The sequence below is a fragment of the Notolepis coatsorum genome, assembly GCF_963971535.1.
Source record: "Notolepis coatsorum genome assembly, chromosome: 9".
NCBI lineage: Eukaryota > Metazoa > Chordata > Actinopteri > Aulopiformes > Paralepididae > Notolepis > Notolepis coatsorum.
The window spans coordinates 106,203,481-106,216,078 of NC_140173.1; the positions used below are offsets into that span (position 1 = coordinate 106,203,481).

Consider the following 12,598-nt stretch of genomic DNA (forward strand, 5'->3'; position numbering starts at 1 on the left):
TGGTTTTTGGTTGGTTGATACAAACTCTGTAATGCAAGATTGGGCAAATGGTGCCATCTAGTGTCATGATTCAACCCTACACATGAGCTCTCCTAAAAGCTGGTATCCAACAACATTATCCAGTGGTTCTGAACCTGGGGGTCTGCAGATAATAATCCATAATTTTTGGTATGGACATTTTCTTCTGAAATAATGAATATTAGAAGTCCATAGGCCTCCTCTGGTGTCAAAGGTCACCATTCTGTCTATGCTTGACCATGTTGCAAATAGGTATCCCTCTGTTCTAACGGGGCAACAAAACCAATATGGTACACACGGACATCATTGGGGTTCCCCATGGGCCAGGCAACCACCCCTCCCTGCGGACTCCAATAAAGATGGCTTTTGCCCCTTAAATAATGTCTGTGTTGTGTTGCCCAAAGCCACACTTTGTAAACCTCTTTAAGCTTTTACATCTACACAAGTTTTCATTGTATATGAGCGAGAAAATATACCTACCTACAGAATATCCACATCAAAGGTCCATGGGTACCGCCAGTGTGTCCAGAGTTCATGGCTAAAACCACTCCAGAACATATCAGAAATATATTGGTATATAAGTTTTTAGATGGGAAACAAGAGTCTCTGATCGGCAACGCTCCGTTATCTGCTTTGCCCCTCGTGGCAGCTCACAGGAAACGCTGCATCTATGACAGTGTCCTTGCTCCTTGAAGAACTCCCAATAATAATGCCCTTTTCCTGTGCAAGTCTTCTGAATATGTTTTAAATAGCCTTGTGTTCATTTCTAAAGTTGATTTCGGTACAATTTTCAATCAATCTACCCATTCCAAAACAAAATTGGCAAAATCTCCTCCCAGACTGAGTTTGCCTGGTATGTATTAAAGACTTATTTAAATAATGAACATAAAAAAAAAATAAAAAAAAATGGAAAATTGGAATGATAACTCCAAGTCCTGGACTTGGTTAACTTGGCCTTACTTTCAACTCTCTGAAACCTACCGTTTAGTCAGTGGATCCTGTGACACATGAATATGAATGAAATATTGAGATTGCAAGGAATTAATTGATACCAAAGAGGACATGCTATCATGTGGGAAAAGGGGCTAAATATTGCTCCAAATTCACTGTTTATCCTCCAATCTAGCATAAAACAACCCCTTTTTCCAGAGTAAGTTTGATCTGTGGCAAATATTAACAAAAACAGTCTTATATTCAAGACAATAAGGTGGTTTTATTTGTCCATAATTTTAGATCCATCAACCTCAGAAAGTTATTAAACAAAATCAGACAATGTAGGTCCCAAGAATCTTGATATATTAGTCTCTGTAAATATTATACATAGGCAAATAAGATGTGGCAACCATTCCCTGGAATAATGTATATCGGTCAGCATTTTCAGATAAAGTTGATATCTCTACACACCTTTCATTAATAAGACAACTGATGTTATATAGATGCTTAATGGCTCTATTTAAAAAAAAGGCACAGATGGTGAAATGGTTGTGAAATGCACCGGTCTTGCACTGTGCTGCAGCTATGTACATAACAAGGTTTGTTGTCCTTTATGGGTTGAACCTGCATCATCACCATAGTCACGAATGAGACCATTCAAAACTCAACCGAAGATTTGAATGAAAAAGCATAAACGTCAGACAATAAAAGGTTGGTTTTGTATAGATGCATGGCTGCAATTGCATGACAAGGGTGCACACACAAACTATAAAACAAAACAAAAAAACCATTGTAAACAAGTGGGCTGATCCCTGCCAATTGAGACAATACTTAATCCAATCTTCCTGGCTCTATGCAAGAGGAGGACAGACGAGGAGAAGACAGTGATGTCACAGGGAACAGAAACTCATGTGAAGTAACCCGTTCCTCACCTTCTTCTACAACATGTGTCGGGGGTAACTAGCTGTCCTCATACACACCGCCACCTGATGATGGCTCCCAAGTCATTCTATAATGAGGATACTGATCCTCCCCTCATGCTTTCCACTAAGGGGTCAGTGTTCGACCACCATGGGATCTCAGAGCGCAGGAGAAGCACATCGTCTGCAGAATTCACCTCCAATGGCGCGGCAGCACGTTAGCTGTAGTGTGTAGGAATTACATTAAGGTGCTCATTTAAAAATAAACCAACAGACAAAGAAGCAGAATAATAGAGTGGGGAATATTCAGATGGATAACGCCCCCTCATCACATCTACAAACACAAATTAGCTATTTGATTCAAAATGCAGATTTTCACCGAAAGAGGTGACAAGTTTGCACCCCTGAATTCTGACTCATTGTGATGTTGACTGGTCCCTCATCTTCTTTAGGGTGTAAAGTCTAGTTTCTATTCATCACCGTTGTATTTAAAGATGTTTCAAGGAATGTGGAAACAATTCTAACATACAATATTTGTAACATGCGTGTATATATAGAGATTTTATTTCCTTTATTTATCATCATGTTTTTTTATGCTTACTTGTGTTACTCGAGGCCACTTCCAAAAATTAAGTGAAATAACAAGAAATTATTTCAGCATCAACCAAAAAGGCAGAGACCCACTGTATTATGATGTCAATGTGTGCTGGATTCCAGCAGCAACCTTTTGATTGGCTGTGAATGGTGACGTTTAGAGACATGTTCCAATAACAGATGGGCCAAGTCGCACACACTGTTCCACCAATGCTAAACGACCATTTGATTGACGAGTTACACACCTCGTCTTGTCGGAAAAATATGGCGATCATTAATAGGGTTTCCACTTACGTTAGAGACCCTGGTAGATGTTGATAGGGAAGCAACAGGCAGAGCAATGTGTTGGGTACAATGTTAGCATCAAGAAAGAAAACAGTGCATTGTGAAGGCAGAACACCAGCAATTAAGGTTTTTCTATGATGGGGGAAAATGGGCAGAAGTTTTAGCAGTCAAGACTAGAATTCTGCTGCTGGTCACTGCTACCGTCATAACAACACACAGCGGGACCAGTTGTTCATAAAGGGAGTGGACCAATCAATGGCGATGCGGGACACCCAGTGGCTCCAGTGCAGCTTGACTGATTTGTAACTCTCCAGAGAGCATCCCTGAACACGGTCCATTAGTAACATTATGTTCTAAAATAAACAACTCAGGTTATCTACAACAAACTGCTCAGTCCAGCTTGGAAAAGTTCAAAGTTCACAAAGCATGAACTGAATGCAGCATTGGGCCCCAAGTTAATTAAAAGGGAAGGTTTACCAATTTGAGGCAGAAGTCTTAAGCTCTGGTCCACAGTATAGAAAGTGTCTGAGGCGTGGACAGTCTCTGCTTTTGTATATCTGTCCATCCGTCCCGTCTGTCCTTTCACTTTTGGCTGCTCTTCCGTTTAGAAGACAATGTCACTGGTTTCCTTTTTGGTTTGATTTCAACAACTGGTCCTCCTCATACAAGTGAACCTGTGTAAAAGAAAGACAAATAATAAGATATTAAAATGGAGATTCCAAAATTCATACAGTATAGTCTACTCATAGTGGAGTACATATGAAAGTATCTTTCAGTCTTAAGGCAATTTGCCATATATGCTAATGTGGCTAACTCTAACAGTGGAGCCACATTAGCATTTAGCTCCGCCTAAATCCCATACATTAATCCGTTAGATATGGGGCATGAAATGAGACTTATAACTCAATTAGTATCGACGTGGCATCCGTTAGACCCACATTTGATATTCTGGAAAGTTGCTTTCTGTTAATCTGGTAAACTGTTGGTTGTATTGTATTTATTGTATTAGGCGGAGCTAAATGCTAATGTAGCTAACAAACAGTAAACTTTAGTACATGAAATACAGCCCAAAACCTTAAAAGACCCTGCTGACAAACACACTTTACAAACGTTTGCTTATTAAATAAATAAAATAAAATATTAAGTAATTAAAAAAGAAAAAAGTGACTATAAAGTTGTTTAATTGATGGGAAAAAAGTTGCTAAAGTCCATGTATTGTGATGGGACCGGAAGAAGTCTACACGTAGGAAGACATAACCGGATATGCCGCCCGCACATTGTGCAAATGGAGAATAGGCAGGGCTGTGAAGTTCCTGTACCTTGCTGTCCACTACTCTGGTATAGGCAGGGCTGTGGAGTTCCTGTACCTTGCCGTCTACTACTCTATAGGCAGGGCTGTGGAGTTCCTGTACCTTGCCGTCTACTACTCTATAGGCAGGGTGGTGGAGTTCCTGTACCTTGCTGTCCACTACTCTGGTATAAGCAGGGCTGTGGAGTTCCTGTACCTTGCTGTCCACTACTACTCTATAGGCAGGGCTGTGAAGTTCCTGTACCTTGCTGTCCACTACTCTGGTATATAGGCAGGGCTGTGGAGTTCCTGTACCTTGCTGTCCACTACTACTCTATAGGCAGGGCTGTGGAGTTCCTGTACCTTGCTGTCCACTACTACTCTATAGGCAGGGCTGTGGAGTTCCGTACCTTGCTGTCCACTACTACTCTATAGGCAGGGCTGTGGAGTTCCGTACCTTGCTGTCCACTACTACTCTATAGGCAGGGCTGTGGAGTTCCGTACCTTGCTGTCCACTACTACTCTATAGGCAGGGCTGTGGAGTTCCTGTACCTTGCTGTCCACTACTACTCTGGTATAGGCAGGGCTGTGGAGTTCCTGTACCTTGCTGTCCACTACTCTATAGGCAGGGCTGTGGAGTTCCTGTACCTTGCCGTCTACTACTCTATAGGCAGGGCTGTGGAGTTCCTATACCTTGCTGTCCACTACTACTCTATAGGCAGGGTGGTGGAGTTCCTGTACCTTGCCGTCTACTACTCTATAGGCAGGGCTGTGGAGTTCCTGTACCTTGCCGTCTACTACTCTATAGGCAGGGCTGTGGAGTTCCTGTACCTTGCCGTCTACTACTCTATAGGCAGGGCTGTGGAGTTCCTGTACCTTGCCGTCTACTACTCTATAGGCAGGGCTGTGGAGTTCCTGTACCTTGCCGTCTACTACTCTATAGGCAGGGCTGTGGAGTTCCTGTACCTTGCCGTCTACTACTCTATAGGCAGGGCTGTGGAGTTCCTGTACCTTGCCGTCTACTACTCTATAGGCAGGGTTGTGGAGTTCCTGTACCTTGCCGTCTACTACTCTATAGGCAGGGTGGTGGAGTTCCTGTACCTTGCCGTCTACTACTCTATAGGCAGGGCTGTGGAGTTCCTGTACCTTGCAGTCTACTACTCTATAGGCAGGGCTGTGGAGTTCCTGTACCTTGCAGTCTACTACTCTATAGGCAGGGCTGTGGAGTTCCTGTACCTTGCAGTCTACTACTCTATAGGCAGGGCTGTGGAGTTCCTGTACCTTGCCGTCTACTACTCTATAGGCAGGGCTGTGGAGTTCCTGTACCTTGCAGTCTACTACTCTATAGGCAGGGCTGTGGAGTTCCTGTACCTTGCCGTCTACTACTCTATAGGCAGGGCTGTGGAGTTCCTGTACCTTGCCGTCTACTACTCTATAGGCAGGGCTGTGGAGTTCCTGTACCTTGCAGTCTACTACTCTATAGGCAGGGCTGTGGAGTTCCTGTACCTTGCCGTCTACTACTCTATAGGCAGGGCTGTGGAGTTCCTGTACCTTGCCGTCTACTACTCTATAGGCAGGGCTGTGGAGTTCCTGTACCTTGCTGTCCACTACTCTATAGGCAGGGCTGTGGAGTTCCTGTACCTCGCTGTCCACTACTCTATAGGCAGGGTGGTGGAGTTCCTGTACCTCGCTGTCCACTACTCTGCTATAGGCAGGGCTGTCGAGTTCCTCTAGTGTCTCAGCAGAAGGTGCGTTGAGGGTCTCCGGCAGCAGCAGACCCAGGCAACCTGCAGTCAGACCACTCAGACAGAACACCGCGAACGGCATGGAGCTGTGGACAGCACGCTACAACACACACAAAGAGAGACAATATTAGAGACAGAGCTTTGAAGAACTTGCTGGAGAACGCACAAGCTTTGGCCTCTGTGCTCAAAGCATGGATGAACACACTTATTTGTAACGTAGACAAACTCTGTACACAGGAATGTTCCCTACAGTTGACCACTTCCCGCTAATAGTTCAATTAAAAACGAATAGGTTGTGGATCAAATTAATATCCATTGTGGTAAAAAATAGTATCATGTTCATAGCTCTGTTATAAATACATATTTCTCTGTACAAAGCTTTAACGTCAAGACACTAGGACAGTCTGACAGGGTTTCTTAAAACAACTTAAACAGGGTATCTGCAGGTTTAGCCCAGTCAGATTTAAGGCTTTTTAATGCCACTCAGAATGAAATTTAATACCAATTTCACAATAACAAAAATCACACAACGACACCAATTAGTTTAAGTTTAGGGACACATTGGTCCAAAGATGTTTATTAAAACATAAAGGAGCAACTGGATTGGATGAAACAAAGGGGTGACAAACATAAATATCTCTGTCTCTCTCCATTCTTCTCTCTCTCATGTCAGAAGTCACCTCTCTGGCAGACTGCCATCCCTCTCTCTCTCCCTCATCATCTCATGTCAGAAGTCACCTCGCTGGCAGACTGCCGTCCGTATCTCTCTCCGTCTCTCTCCGTCTCTCTCCACTCTTCTATCTCATGTCAGAACAGAAGTCACCTCGCTGGCAGACTGCCGTCCCTCTCCCTCTGTCTCTCTCTCATGTCAGAAGTCACCTCGCTGGCAGACTGCCGTCCGTATCTCTCTCCGTCTCTCTCCATCTCTCTCTCTCCACTCTTCTATCTCATGTCAGAACAGAAGTCACCTGGCAGACTGCCGTCCCTCTCCCTCTGTCTCTCTCTCATGTCAGAAGTCACCTCACTGGCAGACTGCCATCCCTCTCTCTCTCCCTCATCATCTCATGTCAGAAGTCACCTCGCTGGCAGACTGCCGTCCGTATCTCTCTCTCCGTCTCTCTCCACTCTTCTATCTCATGTCAGAACAGAAGTCACCTCGCTGGCAGACTGCCGTCCCTCTCCCTCTGTCTCTCTCTCATGTCAGAAGTCACCTCACTGGCAGACTGCGGTCCCGCTCTTTCTATGTCTCTCTCTTCAGGGGTTTTGCTGCCACTTCCTCCATTAGAACAGATTAGATTGGATTCAAATGTAGTCATTAAACAGCACTTAGTACAGTACAACGAAAAGAAGTTTGGCATTCAACCAGAGTGCAACTGTAACAGTAAAGTGCAACAGTAATATACAATGTACAGGTGATTAAACTGGGTATATAGCATATATTCATTAGTACTACTATTGAGTAATAGTGCTAATCCGATGTATGTACAGAGTTGTATATTAGAGTAGTATTTATTAATGTGTACAGTGATAGAGGTATAAAGACTAGCCAGCAGCGTAACTAAGAGATATGTACAGATATAGTATTACCGTACTTCCTCTAATAGTAACCCCGGCTTGTATTTGTTTCAACTGTAGCGGATACCAGGCTTGTATTAGGAGGAGGCATGTATAAGAGAGGCCTATATTTCTAATTTTCAAACGGATCATAATGAATAAATCAACATTTTGTGTCAGTTTGAACCCAGTAAAATGTACTGGGTTCATTTATTGAAACCAAGTACTGTATGAAATACGGTAGTAAACAGTGCAATTACAGGTGGTCAAAAAAAGTAAAATAAAGTAAAATAGTGCAATCACAATACTGGTATAATAATAATAATAATAACTTCGTTTTATACAATTCTGAGGTAGGCTTACTCTCTTGGTAAACATTAACACCATACCATTATATGGTATTTACTGCACAGCCAGGCCAGCATATAACAACAATAACAAAATATATTGCCTATGGTAAATCCGTTGAGGGAAATACCGTAATTCCTCTAATATACATGAAACCCGGCTTGTATTAGGAGGCCGGCTTATAATTGCTTAGCTCAACAGCGCACCTGGTCATTAATAGAGACCCGGTTTTTAATTGAATACCGGTTACTATTAGAGGAATTACGGTAATAGGTTGCAGGTAGTCCTACCTGAGATGGCACAGCGGAGGTGGAGGCAGGGGCCGAAAAGAAATGCGAAATACTAGTTTGCAGGCGGGTTTTGTTAATAGAGGTATGCTTAGCGTTCTCGACTGCTTTCACTCCCATCGTCCCCAGTTTAAAATCTTTGACTGGGACCAACCATGATGCAAACACTGGGTTGTTGAGCCAGTTCTCGTTAAATTTGCACCATAATGAGTGCAAATGCTAAAACTAAACGTAACGTTAGCGTTATCGCTTGCTAAGGTTAGCTATAGACTCTTTATCTCCCGTTACCAGTTTTCCCCCAGAATTCATAATGAAACATAAGATGACATGGTATTTTATCTTTCCTGTCTATGGCATTTTTAAGACCTCTGAAAGATGGATTTAAGACAAATTAAGGCCTTAATTGTTGATAAACAAATATAAGACTTTTTAAAGGATCCGCGGACACCCTGTTAACACGAGTGCCACAGACGTGTTCTCGTTATTTCATGCCCCCCGTTGAGTGCCACCGACGCGAATTGTCGTTTGATTTTTTTATTTCATCAACGAGTCTCCCGTTGGTACAGCAACCCCTCTAGGAGCTCCGATGGGAAAATACCGCCCCTATCGTCTATCCCTGTGTAACTGCAGGCCATTCGATTATACTGGTGGATCTGTGGAGGGGGAGCCTCCTCGCTCCACTATGCTGGCGAGGGATCTGATGAACAGGGAAGTGATCGCGAGATGGAAAGCAGCCTGGAATATATATTTACAGCAGCCAATAATCAATCAATAAACGCGATCGATATTTGGAATGGCGATCAGGAATTGGAATAATCTTTTTGGAGAACATCTGATCTAAGGTAAGGAGTCTATGTTACCAGTTTTAGGATAATCGGAGCTGTATTCACTGAGATAACAGCGTGTCCCGTATGTGTGTGTGTGTGCTGTTGAGGAAATGAGAGAATCGATTTCTCAGCTCGCTTCTATAGCGTGCATAAGTAACGATGAAAAACGATTCATAAATAGGCAGACAAATGACAACGTGTCTAGTGTATTCGAGAATATTCCAATAAATGAGGGAATCTTTCTATTTTCCGCGAGAAAACGATAGCTTTTCAAAATGCTATAAAAAGGATAAGAACCGATTAAAAAACAATCCGTTTCGACAATGTTGACTGCAAACAAGTCATTGATAAGCGACGGGCAGATTAGACACATAGCCATAATTTAAAACATAGATTATGCGTTTTTAACGCCATCATTGAAGTGGATGCTGGCATCCAAGGACATTAATCAACGTTATGGCTGGCACTGAAAGTGTTAAAAGGTCAGGACAGCTCGACTTAGATATGACATGTCCAAGTAAATCACATCTTGTTCTTTTTCTTGCCGTCTTCATATCAGTCTTGTGTGAGACACGGCAAATCCCTACCTTTTAACCTTTCTTGTCTTAGCTCAGGGTTACCTATGACTCTGGGTTTCACTTCACATAGCCAGAGTCGTTTTCAAGTACCTTGAAATCTCGGACATAGCCAGAGAAATAGCCAGACACCGTCTCATGACTGCATTTCGACATGGTTCTCTTACAAATGCCTGACATGGGGGCGCACCACGTAGCTGCGCTCGCAGTGTAATCGCAGCATCAGGGGTTCGAATCCGGCCCGGGGACCTATGCTGCATGTCCTCCCCATATCTTCTCCCAACTTTCCTCTCTGCCTGTCCTATCCGAAATAAAGCTGTAAAATGCAGAAAAAAACTAATCTTAAAATGTTTTAAAAAGAAAATGCCCGACATGACCAAACGTCTTTCTTTCCTATGTAACCTTGTGTCTTACAGTATAAAGCCCAGAGTTATTAAACACTCTGGGCTCACTTCGGAGATTGTCTTCCGCTCTCTGTATCGAACAGAGACTCTGTGGCCACAGAAATAAATTATGTTCTTTTTTATACAATTTCACTCATCTGAATTTCTAGTTTACCGTCTTGGCTAATTAAAAATATTCCACAACACCATGTTATCCACTTATCCTCATTTGAGACCAAAGACGAGAGACACAAGGCATGATTTGTCTCAGCGAGATTTGAGAGGGTTGACGAGGTGCAGCCATTGACAATATTCACACGGCGGTCATTTTGCTCAGGTTGGGTTCCTTTCCACCCAAGGTGGGAATAGGCTGGAATCTACTGTGTGAATTATAGTCAATTAGGCTCCAAAGGGACTGTGGGGAGGCTCCTGGGGTGGAGAGAGCGAGACTAAAAACAAAGTCATACGTTCATATTCAATTTGTGATGCTCAGTGTTTTAACCTGTGTGAAACACACAGATGGGGTTGGTAGTTCCTCCCACTTTTGTTAAATAATATTGGTCCAAAACACATCAAAGTGTAAATTGTAGACAGGATCACACAAACACCTAACAATGGAGGAATAGTCCCTGGTGGCCGCTAAGGCCGTCACTTCACCAAACTCTGGTTCTCTAAAGGAGAAGATCCTTAATTTGTTCGAGAGAGCTACGGGTAGGAACTTCATGATTACGAGTGCACAGTCTATGGAACACACTCATTTCTGGTGAAAGGATGTCATGACTGATAAGATGACAGACATCCTTTTATTTGTGATGGTGGATATAGCTCGAGAAGCAGACATGCAGCGAGAGCAAGGCACCTGCATATCAATGAAAAAAATTACATCAGGTTGTGTACAGAAAATGGTTAGTCTAATTAAGAGGGTTTCTGTATCGAGTGTACTGTATGTATGTAAGTTGATATGGCAATACATTAGATTTCTTTACAAATCACTTTCTTCACACACAGGCCAATGCACACATGTGCACACACAATTGCTAAATAATTTATCAGCTGAAACTTTATGACACAATTGACCTACCATGGTGGGCACGAAGGGGGCTAGGATTCCACCCACCCTACACGACATGGAGCACACTCCCAGCCCAGCACTCCTGAACCACACACACATTATGTGGACAACACAGACACACAAGAAAGAGAGAGAGAAGAGAGTCAGTCATTTCAAAATCAATGACAATACCAGAAATTAGACTATTTGTAGTGTTTGTGTTGCATGCATAGGGCTGGTATTACAAGGTTGTTTTTCCTTGTTTGAAACTAAATTCCCATAAAATTCCAATACAATATTTCATTCCATTCTAACGGTTGGTCTGATCACATCCATACACATCAGCTTACTGTTTAACAGCAGGGTATTATAACCCGTTGACCCTACATGTCTGCTTACCGTATAACAGTAGGGTAGAGTTCAGAGGTGTAGACGTAGACGATGTTGAAAGCCGCGCTGACCATCAGCTTTCCCAGCAGCGCTAAAGATTTAGCGCTCAGCAGCACCCCTGCAGACGACATCCACATGGGTTTATTAGCACCCAGTTTGAACACTCAAGAGCTCCACAGAGTCATCTAGTCAGGAATCAAGGCACATTAGCTGTATTTCTAGTAAATGGCCATGTACACAGTATACTGTATATTACAATGCTAGGAATACATTCCTAATAGGGATGGGCAAAACTCACAAAATTACTATTAGATAGTCAATGGGAACCATTTGGTTACTAATTGAAAATATCCAGGAACAAAAGCATTAATTCCGAAAGTTACATTGTTACATGCTTGAAATGTCAGAGCTTCCATGGTAACATATGGTTTTGTTTTTACTTAATAGCAAACGTGAGATAATCCAACAAGTGAGCTAGCCGGCTGCCGTCATTGCTAACAGCAAACGCTAGCGGGTGATATTTCCGGGAACAAAAGCATTCATTCTGAACGTTACATCATTGATGCTTGAAATGTGTGAACTTAGTGAAACATGGCAAACGTACAAAACGTTGCTACCATGTAGCATCTCCAGTCTCTCCGGATTGTTATGTTACCTGGCTAGCTACTAGCCAACCCAGCATGCAGTTCAGCGGTGTGGGTCCCCTCTCTCAATACACTACACATTGTAGGTGTCGGTTAAAACAAGGGAAAATATAGATTTTAGAGACAAAACTATATTCGCATAAACAAATAAGATTATTATATAGATAATTTAACGACAATTGATGCCCATCCGTAACTCATAATGTTGGTGCATAATTGACAAGGGGACAATAAGGAGATTGTCTGCCGTCACGAGAGCGGGAGCTGCCGCTGAGCGGCTGTCCACGTGCACCGAATACACCGAATCCATCTGCTGGGTCACAGGGCTGAAGGACATTCTCACTTGGGTCAGCACTGAAATGTTCCGTTCCTGAGCCTTGTTCTGTTGCCATGGGAACCAGGCTCAATACAACGTTCGCTACTCCGGCACTCTTATGTGGGGATGAACTAGCAATAGGCTGGCAACCCATTTTGGATCTCGACTTCTTCCATAAGGTTTTAGTTTCTTACCCATGTTATCAGGGATAACTATAGTGAACAGACAGGCCAGGCCTGCCAGAAACAGGAAGCAGGCCAGGCTCTTCCTTCTCCCAGCCCTGGAAGACAAGGAAAAAGACCAAGTATTATAAATATATAATAATCACAACAACCATCCCTATCCTTTTCATCTTAGGTCCAGTGCACTTTTCAGAGTGAGAAATAGAGACAGGATTTTGTACTCGACACTGCTGGCATCCACTTCCTGGCTGAAGGCAA

At 43.0% G+C, this 12,598-nt stretch overlaps 1 protein-coding gene across 3 annotated transcripts in view; it reads right to left on the reverse strand.

The window, feature by feature from the left end:
• Window positions 1-1,231: 1,231 nt before the first annotated feature.
• The window catches only part of slc22a15 (solute carrier family 22 member 15), a 49,756-nt gene continuing 38,389 nt past the window's right edge, over window positions 1,232-12,598 (reverse strand). For 2 of the 3 annotated variants that reach the window (XM_084321303.1, XM_084321301.1), the window contains 5 exons: window positions 12,353-12,438; window positions 11,208-11,316; window positions 10,839-10,911; window positions 5,680-5,883; window positions 1,232-3,424 (listed from right to left, as the gene is read on the reverse strand). In XM_084321303.1, coding sequence (XP_084177429.1) covers window positions 3,368-3,424; window positions 5,680-5,883; window positions 10,839-10,911; window positions 11,208-11,316; window positions 12,353-12,438 — 529 coding nt within the window. In that variant the 3' untranslated portion in view covers window positions 1,232-3,367. The remainder of the gene's footprint in view (window positions 3,425-5,679; window positions 5,884-10,838; window positions 10,912-11,207; window positions 11,317-12,352; window positions 12,439-12,598) is intronic. The other variant, XM_084321302.1, reaches the window with a different exon arrangement.